At 41.0% G+C, this 13,822-nt stretch overlaps 3 protein-coding genes across 3 annotated transcripts; all 3 read right to left on the bottom strand.

The window, feature by feature from the left end:
• LOC146755162 (uncharacterized) lies at positions 1-4,835 on the bottom strand. The gene is made up of 4 exons (XM_085526453.1): positions 4,728-4,835; positions 2,781-3,048; positions 2,225-2,286; positions 1-2,021 (listed from the first exon to the last, which is right to left on the bottom strand). The coding sequence occupies exons 2-4, from the start codon at positions 2,971-2,973 to the stop codon at positions 1,815-1,817; spliced, it is 462 nt and encodes a 153-aa protein (XP_085382579.1). The 5' UTR covers positions 2,974-3,048; positions 4,728-4,835; the 3' UTR covers positions 1-1,814.
• A 1,547-nt stretch (positions 4,836-6,382) lies between these two features.
• Positions 6,383-9,259, bottom strand: LOC146755161 (obscurin-like). Its single transcript, XM_085526401.1, has 3 exons — positions 8,400-9,259; positions 7,296-7,564; positions 6,383-6,652 (listed from the first exon to the last, which is right to left on the bottom strand). The coding sequence occupies exons 1-2, from the start codon at positions 8,708-8,710 to the stop codon at positions 7,531-7,533; spliced, it is 345 nt and encodes a 114-aa protein (XP_085382527.1). The 5' UTR covers positions 8,711-9,259; the 3' UTR covers positions 6,383-6,652; positions 7,296-7,530.
• Positions 9,260-9,834: 575 nt separating this feature from the next.
• LOC146755160 (obscurin-like protein 1) lies at positions 9,835-13,525 on the bottom strand. Its single transcript, XM_085526387.1, has 2 exons — positions 13,207-13,525; positions 9,835-10,096 (listed from the first exon to the last, which is right to left on the bottom strand). The coding sequence occupies exons 1-2, from the start codon at positions 13,523-13,525 to the stop codon at positions 9,921-9,923; spliced, it is 495 nt and encodes a 164-aa protein (XP_085382513.1). The 3' UTR covers positions 9,835-9,920.
• Positions 13,526-13,822: the final 297 nt, after the last annotated feature.

The raw sequence follows: 13,822 nt of genomic DNA, 5'->3' as shown, positions 1-13,822 counted from the left end.
GTGAAGTTAAATGCATCAGAGCTTATCCAAACCATTTTGCTCAAATATTGCCCATGAGCGAGCAATTAGCAGGTCATCAACAATTTTGATAGTTGCTTCAGGAAAAACAAAACAAACAAACAAAAAAAAGCACTTGAACAGCTGATGCTACTCAGAAGATCAGCAACAGCAGTTGAAACAATCCTAAAGAAACTGCTTTAAAACTATTACCAAATCTGCAAGTGCATCAACAGATGAGGAAAAAGCAGCAAAAAGGAAAAAAATAGTGCAAAAAACTTTTATTCTTAAGCATTCAAAAATGAACAGCATAGGACCTTCTGAAAAAGGGATATTTACATAACAGTTACTTCTATTTACAGTTTAACACAGTGGCTTTTCTCCTTATACCATAAGGTACGCGCTTCACAGCCTTTTGCTTCCGATTCGGAATAGGAAGCAATTTATTGTTTTGGAAGACACCCTGTTCAACGATGGAAGAAACTGTACCTTTCTTTGGAGGTGGCTCTTCCACAGTAGGCTTATCCTCATCAGTACTGCGCTTTCTTCCCACTTCCAACTCAGTTTTCTCTTGTTTCAGTGCTTTAACTGAAAGCACTGAAAATTGGCTGCTTTCAGTTCCTTTATTAGTGTTCTCTTCTGCCGGTTCTGCTTTAATGGTAGTTAAATGGTAGGTAGTCTTTTCCTGTATTGATATAAGATCAGTTACATTGAAGCTTAACAAAAGGAGCACTTAAGTCTCAGTAATCTTCTGTAGGCAAATATTTACACAAAACCATACAGCTAAAATATTTACCCGGTGACTCTATAGACATCAGTTACAAATCTCAATAGAAGACAGAACAAGTACACCTTCAGATAATGACAAGTGCAATACTCGGTAGAGTATACAAGGGAAAGCAAGAGCCTAGCAGGTTACAAAGTAAAAGACTTGCACACAATCAAGAGTTTAGCAGTTTATCAAAGAATTTCCTGTTTCCAAGAAGTCAACAAAATTACAAACATGGTCAAAGAGCAAATGGTCAGCTCTCATACAAGTTCATCACATCACACTTCTGCTAAGCTGCTAAAATCACTTTCATCGTGACAGATATAATCCAACCTTAAAGCTTAGTCAGCTCTGTCACGCATATTTTAGATTGTGTCCTTGACCACAAGTGAAGCTTCCTTACTTACAAGATGACGATTGTTAAGCCATGCTGGCACTGCCAAGGACTGATTATTCATCTTTAGTAACTTATGAAAAGAAAAGCCTCAGAAGTGTTCAGGCCACACAATCTCACAGATAGAGTTGGAGCCTTGTTCTTGGAAGAAGTAATAGGTGAGGACATGACTACTCATCACAGTCAGCTTTAATACCATGGAAATACTAAGTTGCAGTGATGCAGACAGTCAAAGACTAAGAAGGGTCAAGTTGCTAAGCTTACAAGGTTAGAGATCTGAGTGACAGAATTAACTATAAATGTTTTCAGAGCTACTTCAGGCTACCAAACATCAAAAAATGAACAAAAACCACCAGAAGTGGTATGCACACATACTTAATCAAGCTAGTCTTCACATATTCAGTAGCTGGCAGTACATTAGTCAGGATAAAGTTTTATGGACTGCATAGAACGTGGAGATATCCTGACCATTCCTACTTGTACTTCCAACTCTACTCAACATACTTTTACTGTTGCTCTTCCTCTGATGTAGGAGTGTGAGGCAGGAGTTAGTGGAACACACTGATATTTTTGTTGTTTGTGTTAACAACAACTACCTTCAGATAAATTTGAATTGTTTACAATTTCAAGCGAGTACCAGCTACATACAGAAAATCACTTTTCCAAAAATGTGTTGATTACAAGCATAGAATTAGTGTTTTTCTTTTTTTGTATAAGGATACGGAGATGTGTAAAACTCACATAATCTTTTACTTTTTCTTCTAAATGAGATTTTAAGTCTTGTAGCTCTGTAATAATGTCATCTTTCTGCACCACGATGTCCATTAGCTCTCGAATCCTTTCATTTTGTGTATTCATTTTCTTGGAAATAAAAAATAAAAAAAAATCAGTCATCAGTTTCTAATGTAGTGTTAAGTAGCTGAATTACACAATGCATTAAAGGCAAATTCAGTTAATCTAAGCTCGGTAAGAAATCTATTAATGGAGCCTACTGGAATAGCATTTTAAGCTACCACAAGTTGGTATTAAAACAATTTTACACAACATCTTCTTGATAAAGTTACCTCAGTTGCTTCTTTAAGTTGCTCAACAGACTCATCCAATTTAATCACCTGCATTTCAAAGTCTGTAACACACAGAAAAGGTTGTATTACATAAGTAGCCAATAGATAGTTTATTAAGTAATCATTTTTTCCAGATATTCTAACGTTTAGGTAGCTTTTGAACAGATTAATTAATTTGCATGTGGTCTTCACTTATTGGGAGTGATTCAAAAGTTTTCTATATTTCTTGGAACGAAAACATTGCATCAACAAGACATAAAGAAGAGTAGAGATTACAATATAAAAGTAAAAATCAAGATATAGACATTTAACCCCATACTTACGAAAGCGTAAAGCTGCTCGTTGCAGTTTAAAGGAGAGGGGGAAAAAAGAAAAGAAATAACCAAAAACCGTGGAATTGCTGAACCTGAATATACACAAGGAACAAACTATCACTTATCTACAGGCTATGGTTCCAAAGGTAGAACATCTCCTCTAACTCCTACTCAAACTGGTTATTTCTATTTTAGATTAATGAACTATTTCTGTCTTCTACCTTTCACATCGCATAACTCACCTTTGTTCTTCTGCATCAGCTCTTCTTCAGTTTTAAGTAGTTTGGTGTTTCTCTCTGTTAGCTCTTCTTTGGTCTCCATCAGTTCAAAGTTAGTTTTCTCCAGCTGCTTTTCAAACCAGCCAGTATCTTCCTTCGGGTCCCCCAGGGATACAATGGAACTATGTGCTGCCTCAGCTTGCTCTTTAATTTCCATGACATCATAATGCACAGAATCAAGAATGCCCTCAGGATCAACACAGGTGTCAGGCACTATGCTATGTTCTCCACCCTGAAACGTAATTTATAATCAGTTAAAACTGGTGAATAGCTGACTACATAATAGCTGTTATTTCTACAGATAGTCTGGATAGCCACTATGAAGACAGCCATACAAGAAGTTTTTAATTTCAGCTTCAAAACCCACCTCACAAATTTACATACAACATGACAGTGATTCGTATGGGGGGAAGATAAGTGGCATTCTAGTAACAGCTAATATATTTTATAGTATTTGATGACCACACTCCCCCTTTTTTTTTTTTTTTTTTTTTTTTAAATATTACCCCAGATTGATCTCCTTCAAATTTAACGTACAAGTTTGGACTCCCCTTTTCTTTGTATACAGCGTAAATTTTCATTTTGTGTTGCAGAAACAAGGAAAACGCCCAAATTCCCAAAGCTTTCTGAAACTGTTCTTAAGGCTCAGCAACTATTCTAGCTAGATGAAGAATAGATGTATCTTGCTCATCATACAGCAACACAGCATGCACTTCTTTGTAAACAGCCTTGTGTTTCTACAAGATGTGCCCATAACATTTAAATAGTAAAAAGGAAAATATTTAAGAAAAAAAAAAGAAAAATACCAGGGTGTCATGGTTTAATAATTTCGTAATTTTGCTATCAGTATTCCACATCATAACGTCATATAAAGCATGAATACTTTTACTGCTCCTGAACACTTGCAGTATATTGTTGATATTGTCGTGTGGGGCCATACAGCAGCAGAGATTTTCAAGAAAAGAAAACAGATAATCCAAATTCTTTTGCAAGCTGGTTTTGCCATTAAGCGCAGCAAGGTGAAGGGGTCTGCACAGGAAATCCAGTTCTTAGGTGTAAAATGGCAAGATGGGCATCGACACATCCCAGCAGATGTGACTGACAAAATCACTGCTATGTCTCCTCCCACCAACAAGACAGAGACCCAATCTTTTCTGGAAGTAGTGGGCTTTTGGAGAATGCATGTCCCAAACTACAGCCACATAGTGAGCCCCCTCTATCAGGTAACACGGAAGAAGAATAATTTCTCATGGGGTCCTGAGCAGCAGCAGGCTTTTGAGCAGAGAAAACAAGAGATAGCCCGTGCCGTGGCCTTGGGGCCAGTACGGACGGGACAGGATGTAAAGAACATCCTCTACACTGCTGCTGGAGAGAAAGGTCCCACTTGGAGTTTGTGGCAAAGAGCTTTAGGAGAAACCCAAGGCCAACCCCCGGGACTTTGGAGTTGAGCATATAAAGGGTCAGAGGAGTGCTACACTCCAACTGAGAAGGAGATCTTAGCCGTGTATGAGGGGGTTTGGGCTGCTTCTGAAGTAGTTGGGACAGAGGTTCAGCTCCTTCTAGCACCTCGCTTGCCTGCGGCCCCCCTGTCACGGACACAGGTAGATTTTTGTCTAAACCGTGACAACTACCCAGAATGCAGCATAAGGGAATTTTTGCCTAGAACTCTGGAGGACTATTTGTAACTCAGAAAGGTCAGAGATAGAAAGTTCACACTGATTTCTGGGTCACCAGCCTCACCGTACATCAGCATTTTTGGTTTTTAAATGATACATAAAGTTCTCAATAGCACTGCTCTAGTCGGTAGTTCTTTCCCTTTCTGTGCAGCTTGCTCTGTGCATGGCTTGTGAACTGCTATTCAGGCCAGACAGCTGCAGCCCCAAAGACCTGCCATAAATGTACAAATTCTACCAGGATAATGTCTTGATAATATGACGAAGGATGCGGCTTTCTCGCTCTGACATGTAAAAAGTGCACTTCCACTTTCTTCAATTTTCACATCTGAAAGTTCCTTGATAAAGTAATTAGGTTTTTCTGGAAGGAAAAAAAAAAGGATGAGGGTGTAGGACAAAGGGATTTGTTACCCCAACAAGTCCCAAGCATACAGAGGTGTCCTGAATCTCCTTTGCCCTCATTTCAGAATATCACATAGAGATGCAAAGAGTCTAAGAAGACCACAGAGTCCACCCATTTACATAGGTTTGATAATTCCAGTAGATATCTGGAAAGTTCAATACCATTATACATGCGCTGGTAGGATCTCATCTGATAAACTGCATATAGTTTGGATTACACATATTCAATATAGACTAATTCAGATTGCCATCTTTTCTTGGCTCACTAACACCCAAGATCATAGAATCATAGAATGATCACAGAATCATAGAGTGGCCTGAGTAGAAAAGGACCTCAAAGATCATCTAGTTTCAAACCCCCTCCAAGGGGTCACCAACCACCAGACCAGGCTGCCCAGATCCACATCACACTGGAGAATCATTCAGTTTCCAGATTATTTTAAGGAAAAGATTTTAATCCATCATATTTTCTGAAAACTAAGAATTGATCCTGCTCAAGGAAACAGAAGAGAAAAACATCACCCACAGGCTGCAGATATTTACCTCGACTTCTCTACATGCCATCCCCAGTGTGCTTTTCAACTCACCTTGCACAGTGACCCTGGCTTTTGTTATGGAGTCCTCTGTCTCACAGGGGTACTCCCCACTGTCCTTGGCAGTAGAGTCATGGATGATCAGAATGGCCACACTTCCCTCCTGCTGCAAGTCGTACTTCTGGCTTTTTCTGATTGCTTTGCCATCCTTGTACCACCTGATGTTCAAATCCGGTTTTGACAGCTCACAGCTCAGGCTGATGTCCTGCCCTGCTGCTGCTGTCTTATCCTCCAGCTGTTTTGAAACCTCAGTAGGTTTTCCTGGAAGAAAACATTGCTTTTTGAGTAACATACACTTAGGGTAGGATGCCTCTCTCAAAATACACGCATCTACATGCTGGAGATAAGTTAGAGAGGCACTTGCAACAGAGGCCATCCTACAGCCAGCAGTAATCTGCAAAGTACAGACAATAGAATTCCAGGCAGCATTTATTTTCTCTTAAATCTACCCAATTGAGGATGATGAACCATGTCTGAAAACTGCCTCTCTCTTCTCTCCACTCATCACACTGGGAGCCTCAGATGATGCTCTCAGATGCACATGTTCTAGATAGGAATTTGTTGTACAGCTAGATGATGTGAAGGCCATCCCTTCAGCTTATACTTAGAGGATTTTTGCTCCCTCAGTTCCCTCAACAGATCATTCCTGATTTACTGTTAATGGAACAAGCTGTAGTGAGATGACCATTGCCAACACTACCCCAGTGCTTTGGGTAGTTCTCACATTTGTGTAAAATGTTTCCTCCTTTTACTTATTTTTAAGAGAAATTCTCAGTGCTTCAAGGTTCAAGTAGAAGGTTGCTATTCACTTTAACCATATTATGAGTTAGCTCTCACGACAATCTTATCAGAAGACAGTTGAAGGAATCAGACCCCAGAATCTCTCCCATCTCATTACCTTTCACAGACAGAGAGGCTTTGGAGGTTAGACCACGGGCAGTAAAAACGACTTCCTCAGTGTCAGTAGGAGTCACACTTTTGATAATGAGAGTATATTTCCGACTCACGTTAGAAGCTTTAAATCGCCCACCACTTTCCACTCTGCTTCCAGTCAGTGTCCAGTTGAACTCATCAATGCTTTCATGGGAGAGAATGCATTCAAAAGTACAATCTTCTCCCTCCTGGATTTCAGTGTTTTTCAGCCGTTTGGTAATGCCAATATTCAGCTCTGGAAGATAAGAGATAGGTTAGTATGAGGTTTATATGGAGAAAAGGCATTTGTGACATATGTGAGTAGCAGTACTGGTGTTTTAACTCAGGATTTGCAGAACATGGCTGTGTTCCTTACTGATGTATTCTCTAAGACATTCTCCACTCAGAATTACCAGAAAGCTATAAAAAAAAGAGACGTGAATCTCTTGTCTTTGCTCTGGAAGAACTACAAGGCGAGCAGCTCAGTCCATGGAGCAGAATGAAGATTCAATGAGCTACAGAGGGAAAAACCTAACAGAGAGGACAACTCTAAGATGCTGCGTGAGAAAAAGGGTTTTGCCTATGACAAGAAATTAACTGTTTCTATTAGCTCATTTGTTACCATCCTACCCCTACTGGTGTTCAAACCATTTCTCCATTTTAGGGATGTTTAGAAAGGAAATATTTCCAGGACATTCTTGATGTGTTTGGTGATTTCCATGGCAAAATGAGATACATTTACATCAAAAGCAATGGGAATTTTCCAGACATCACTGCACTAAATTGCAGTAATACACTTCTATTGTAGAAACTATTAAGGCTCAAGGGGGAATAGGTGTAAGACATAGTGACCACACTGAATGTGCTTTCAGCACTCCTTTACTTTCCACAGTACTTACCCTGAATGCCGACCTTTGACTTGGCAACATCAGTGCCAATATCACAGGTATAGAAACCTGCATCTGACATCTCGAGGTCATGGATAAGGGGACATAGGGTCTTCCCAGACTGTACCAGTTCATACTTGTTGCCAGAAGGGAGCACAACACCGTCCTTTTTCCACACTGGTTTGACCTTCTCTTTATAGAGACTTCGCATTCCAATTTAATCACACCCCGCTCCTCACCAAAAACATCATCCAAGGACTTCATGAAGACAGCAGGGTTCTCTGCAATTAAACAGGCAAAACAGAACAACATGATACAGAAGATCAGACATTTCCAGTTGCTTTCAGATTTTTAAAGAGGGATAAATAAATCTTCACCACTACTGACGACACCAAGATAGAACCTAAAGCGGTTTCATGTCTGTTGACTGAATACGCTTTATGGAATTCTGAACTAATCAGTAAGAGAATACAGGGAACAGGAGGGACAGCCTGCATTGCTTTGGGTGGGACTGATATCATATGAAGTAATTGGGATGCAGCTCTTCTAAAGCTGGAGAGCTGGCATTGCCCTCACATGGAGCAGAGCTCATACAGCAGGCCACAGGATTAAGAGGAACACTTTTGATTTTCCTGTATTATTGACTACTCTTATCTGTCTTCTATTTCACACATCAGATTTTTATACTGGGGAAAAAACTTCCACCAAATGCAAAAGTAAGGAGAAAGAGGAAATCCTTCAAACTCTGAGCGCATAGAGTAAAAGAGCTTAATTGCAGGGGAGAGCAGATTAGAATCACAGTATCCTTAGAATTGGAAGAGACCCTTAAAGGCCATCTAGCCCAGCTCCCCTGCAATAAAAAGGGACATTCACAGCTAGATCAGGTTGCTCACAGCCTGGTCATTAGTCATCCCAGAGGCAAAACACACACTGAATGATCTCTCCCTGCAGTCATAAATCCTTAATTCCATAAATCACTGGAAGAAAGCCCATCATGACTTTGGTGGCTATCTGAGCCCCAGAGAGGTGAGCTTTAGAAGCAGGACTGCTGCACAATAGAATGAACTGGAGCTCCTTAGCATCTCTTACATCCAGGAGGGGTGTGATCAGACCCACCTATCACCTTCAGGTGCGCTTTCTGACACCCTGTCTGACTTCACTGTCACTGTGCCAGCATCCTCAGGCTTAACCTGCTTCATTGTCATTGTGCAGCAATTGCCAGTGTTCTTGATGTCATTGTAATTGTTGGTGTAAAGGAGGTTGCCATTCAGGAACCATTCCACGTCCTCGTCATCATAAGACAGCTCGCAGGAGAAGACAGCAGAGCTTTCTTCTTCAATTTCCACATCCTGCAGGTGCTTCGTTACTTCTACATTGCAGGCTGTGGGGAAACAAGGTGAACTGTTACCACTGTTACTATAAATCATACTGGGATGTGGTAGAATGGTTGGACTAGATGATCTTTGTGTAATCTTCTCAGTGAAGACTATACATTTATAAAGTTAGCAGGAGAGAACGGCAGAAATCAACCTCAAGACGAGAAGTCTGAGGTGAAATAGGACATGGAAGAGGCCACCCTCCCTGCTCATATCTTCAGCTGTCAGCGTGGCCTCAGTCTCTGCAATTCCTGCCTTGCACTTGTACACACCAGCATCATCGGGCTTCAGCTTCAGAATCTTGAGCTCTGCTGAATGCTTATTCCTCTTGATCTTGTACTTCTCAGAGGGCTTGATGAGTGTGTGGCCCTTGAACCATTTCACAACCTTTGGAGAAGGCCTGAAGTCACAGGACAGGATGACAGAATGACATTCCAAAGCTGTCTTGTCCTCCAACTTCCTGGTGATTTGTATATGGTAATCTGCAAAGCAGGGGTGGAAGAGAAGAAAGGATGAGGACAATTGGAAGAAGAGGAAAGTCTCTTGCGTGTATTCCATTCCTAATAATGTCAAGTTCACAATGGTTTTTTGAACCACTCCAAAGATAAAACAAACGATTGTCTATAGGGAATGCCATTGACTACATTTCTATAAAGTAATACTGTATATTATCTACCAAATGCAAGGTCCAGCTCTTGTTCTGTGCTTATTAAATTGCTCCCAGTTGAGGCTTTTATTCAAATAAGAGTGAGTTGAAAATATAACAAGTACTTTAGGGTGTGAATGGAGACTCTTACGCTGGGGACAACAGCAGATAAAAAACCTGGAAGTTTCTTTCAGGTGAAATCAATGACAAACTGCATCAAATTTAGGTGCTACCAAACTTAACCTTGTCTAGTTCAGAAATACAATTAATTTCACCTGATTTGACTTCTTTGGTATAGCCAAGGACAAAACCTCAGCTCTGCAGATCTGAATAGTAAGCACATCACAGCTATTCAAACAGATCTTTTACTGAGATGCAGCTGTCTCATTTAGTGTCCAACGACTTTGAACTGGAAATGGAGCAGACCCTCCAGACACACACACAATATTTCAAAGACCCCAGTGAAGGAAGGCTGTACGTTAATTAATTCTTCATCTTCATGATATAAACCAAGCCAGGATATGTTACCTCTGACAAGCAGATTGGCTGTGGATTTTGATTTGCCAATTGAGAACTGAATGGTGCTTGTCATATCAGTGGTGGTTTTCGGTATGGTCAGATGGTGCCTTCTTGCTGCATAATCAAGTTTCTGCCAGCCTGTAAGACTTCCCCACGTAGATACCACTTGGGAGGTTTCACAGAAGGAATGGATATCTCGCATTCAAACTTGGCTTTTTCAGGCTCAGTCACATCCTCATCACACAGCTCCTTTATTAGACTAATGGATTGCTCTTTAAGAAGGATGGAACAAGAGAAAGCAGAGATGTAGAAGGAATGTAAAAAACCCTTACATTATCACCCTACTTACTCACATCAGCATAACTGCACATGAACACTACACCTATCAGCTCAAAATGCCTTTAAAACATCATTAAAAAATAATATGAAGAAAGGAATGTTGTTAAGAAGTCACATGAACACTACACCTATCAGCTCAAAATGCCTTAAAACATCATTAAATAATATTCTAAAGAAAGGAATGTTGTTAAGAAGTCAGACAATAAGACTGACAACCTGAAGAGAGTCCAGATCTTCTGATTCCCAGTCCAACATCCAAATCAAACCATGACCTTCCCATCCCAATATCAAACTCCTCGCATTACGAAATGGAAAAGAGGTTCAATGAAACACAGACATTGATAATTACTTTGGTTAAATACAGCAACTTAGCTCTGAACAACAAGTTTTCACCTAGTAAAGGTCTCTGTAGCTCAAATGTAATGACTCTACTTAGGAGAAATTCATTTTCCAGGATGTTCTTGCCCTTATAATGGTAACAGTGGCAAAGCTGGGGACTGAACTCTTGAGTAGTGTGCTAACTCAAATGTCTCCCTTTTCTTTATCACACTTAACATCATATATATACCCTAATATTGCATATATTAAAAAAACAAAACAAAACCAAAACCCTGTGTTCTTTTCAAACAGACAGAGAAAATGAAGAAAAAGTCAAGCTATGTTTTTTATCCCTCAACGTTCAAACACAAATCTGAAGTTTAAAAGTAGAAAATCAAACTCGTAAGAAAATAATCTGTTCTACTTAGCAAAAGTAAAACCCAAAAGACTAGCTGGATATTTTGTGGGCAGAAAGGTAGGTAGGTAGGAGTTTTTATTTCTGTCAAAGGTCCTGGTGGCGTTCAACTTTTTTGACATTCTTGCAAATGATGTTAGCTGGTCCATGCCACTTGTTCCACCCTAACCTCAGTCCCAAAAAAAAAGGGGAACTCCCTTCTGAACCTTCTTCACTTCATTTCAGATGTCCTTTCTGCTTCATCTCCAACCCACCCCCCACTCAGGAGAAAGATCTCCCTCTTACACCCTACCATCTAGCCGCATTCTGAAGTTGTCATCAGCCTTCAGCTTGTTGTCATCTTTGTACCACTGGGTCTGAACCTCATCGTGTGAAATCTCACAGACAAAAGATGCACTCCCATATTCATTCACTTCCACATCTTCCAGTGGTTTAACAATCTTGATATCTCCAGCTGTGAAATACTAGAGATATATTTGTCAGGGTATTTCCAGAACTGAGTGCAGCATCTTTTCCTTACACATATTTGCTTGGAAAATAAGTAGGATTATGTTTTATTCTAAACCATCATCCATTCCTGAGTCATTTCTCTCTTCAACACAGTCAATGCATTATTGCCCTTGAACTTAAAGATAGACTTACTAGCTACAATGGAGCTCCCTGCAAACAGTTTTCATGGAAACCAGAATCTCATTTATTCTAAAACCTTTCAAGCAAAATTAATTATAGAAAAACAATAGAACTGACTGAATCTTTAAGGTCATTTTGTTCCAGTCCCCCTGCTATAGGCAGGGACACCTCCCTCCACACCAACTCTTCTCCTCAGGGTCAAGGCTTCTCTCAAATCATTCTCCTCTAAGCCTGTGCCTGTGCTTGGGATTGCCCTGACCCAGGTGCAGGGCCTTGTACTTGGCCACACTCAAGTTCATGAGGCTGCCAAGGGCCCACCTCTCCAGCCTGTCCAGGTCCCTCTGAGTAGCATCCCTTCCCTCTAGCACATCAACAGCACCGCTCAGCTTGGTGTCATCTGCAAACTTGCTGAGGCTGCATTTGATTCCACTCTCCATGTTGCCTACAAAAATATTAAATAACACTGGTCCCAACACCACCCTCCACCTGGACACTGAGCTATTGACTGCTGCTCTCTGAGTGTGACCATCCAGACAGTTCCCTATCCTGCAACTGGTCCATCCATCAAAACCATTTTTCTCCAGTTTGGTGACCAGGATGTCATGCAGGACGGGATCAAATGCTCTGCACAAGTCCAAGTAGATGATGTCAGTTGCTCTCCCATTATCCACTGATGCTGTTACTCCATCATGAAAGGCCACCAAGTTTGTCAGGCATGGCTTGACCTTGAGGAAGCCATATTGGTTACCACCAATCTCCTCATCTTTATTTTCCAAACTATGCCAAGGAGAACTAGACAGAACTCTACAATGTCGTGTCACTACAAACCTGTCTGAACCATTGGCTTCTCTGCATGCTCATCACTAGTCTCTCCTTAGCTTGTGTGCCCACAATGTATGGGGAATGTCAGCCACAAATCTTACCTAGGGGACATCTTTGCTTCAAAGTCCCTTGAACATCACACAATCCCTTTTAACTCTCTAGGTCTGCACTTATTTATGTCAGAATCAGACCATATTTCTGTGCTGCTATTTCCCTTTCCTTCTGAAGGGCCTGGATACAACTTGGATTAACCTCAGGAGCAGAGTTCCTGCATAAAACAGCCAGTACTGAAACAGCAACCCAGCCTGGTTGCAGACTGAGAGAGAAAATGAGAGTTCACCGCCTGTGAATAATGAGACTTCTCTTATTTCCCTGGGAAGTAATGCACACTTTTTTACTTTGACAGAGCTCCTTCCCATCCTAGAAGGGAAAATATCAAGTCAAATCTACATTAGTCCTTCCATCTCTGCACTGGGCAAAGGCAGCCTTCAGATCAATGCTTAATTCACCCAATTCCCTAGAATTAATGGAACTGTACTTACTGGAACATATGCTGAAGCTTAAGCACAGTGCAGTGTTTTCAACATGTAGGAATGGCTATAGAACACGCATATATTCTGGCTGACATATGAGAGCTTAATGCACTGCAGAGGACTGTTAACAAGCCCGTTTGGACATCACCTTGAATAAATGACGTTATCCCCAAGTAAGGGAAGGAACAACTGAGCACCAGGGAGGTACACAAAGGGCCAGAGCAAATTCTCACACTGTCAGGTGCAAAGAAAACTCAGATTTCACCCTAAAACCCAGTTCACAACAAGGCTACAAAATCCTGGCTGAGAATTTCTGAATGCTCACCAGTTGTTTCCAGCTCGAAGGTCATCTTCTGGCCAGCAGCATGGCAGATGTATTCTCCAGCATCTTTCTTCTCCAGCTGCTCCACAACCAGACGCCGTGTTTTGCCCACAGATTCCATTCTGAACTTTCTGGAGGAGGCAAGCAGTCTTCCATCCTTGAACCATTTTACTCCAGTTGGATCCTGTGCTACTTCACAGCTGAGGGAGGCACTTGCTGCCAGGGCAGCACTCACCTCTTTCTGCACCTGCTCCTGGTTTATAAACACAGGTTTTGGCTCTGAGGGAAGAAAAGAAAAACAGAAGGACTGAAATGAGACCATCTTGCAGGTTTGTATGTACAGGTTGGAACAGGTTTAGGTTACCACTTGTGCCCAAACTAATAGCCTTCATAGAGAATATCAGCTCTTCTGTTGAAACAAAGTGTCAAATCTAGGCAAGAAAGAACCTAGGAACTGAAGGAACCAAGAGGGTCCTTGAACACCAGTCCCATGGTTGCAAGTCACTATGCAAACATATTTAACCCAAAAGAACATCTGACCTGCAGGCAACCAAAACCTGAGTTCCTTTTGCTTAAGACCCACTGTGAAACATCAAAACACATAAACATGTGATAGTCA

This window comes from Coturnix japonica, chromosome 36, assembly GCF_054131305.1.
Source record: "Coturnix japonica strain WE chromosome 36, WE-NBRP24, whole genome shotgun sequence".
Taxonomy (NCBI): Eukaryota; Metazoa; Chordata; class Aves; order Galliformes; family Phasianidae; genus Coturnix; species Coturnix japonica.
The sequence above is the reverse complement of the archived record's forward strand: the minus strand, read 5'-3'. Positions and strand labels throughout refer to the sequence as shown.

Excerpts from the sequence above, each read along its gene's own strand:
- LOC146755160 (XM_085526387.1), bottom strand. The coding sequence starts at position 13,525 with ATGGTCTCATTTCAGTCCTTCTGTTTTTCTTTTCTTCCCTCAGAGCCA. Across the intron at positions 10,097-13,206 it reads CTTCGAGCTGGAAACAACTG|AGCAATCCATTAGTCTAATA; the intron begins GTGAGCATTCAG and ends TCCTTCTTAAAG.
- LOC146755162 (XM_085526453.1), bottom strand. The coding sequence starts at position 2,973 with ATGGAAATTAAAGAGCAAGCTGAGGCAGCACATAGTTCCATTGTATCC. Across the intron at positions 2,287-2,780 it reads GCTGATGCAGAAGAACAAAG|ACTTTGAAATGCAGGTGATT; the intron begins GTGAGTTATGCG and ends TGTGTGTTACAG. Across the intron at positions 2,022-2,224 it reads AACTTAAAGAAGCAACTGAG|AAAATGAATACACAAAATGA; the intron begins GTAACTTTATCA and ends TTTATTTCCAAG.
- LOC146755161 (XM_085526401.1), bottom strand. The coding sequence starts at position 8,710 with ATGATTTATAGTAACAGTGGTAACAGTTCACCTTGTTTCCCCACAGCC. Across the intron at positions 7,565-8,399 it reads AGCGCACCTGAAGGTGATAG|AGAACCCTGCTGTCTTCATG; the intron begins GTGGGTCTGATC and ends GTTTAATTGCAG.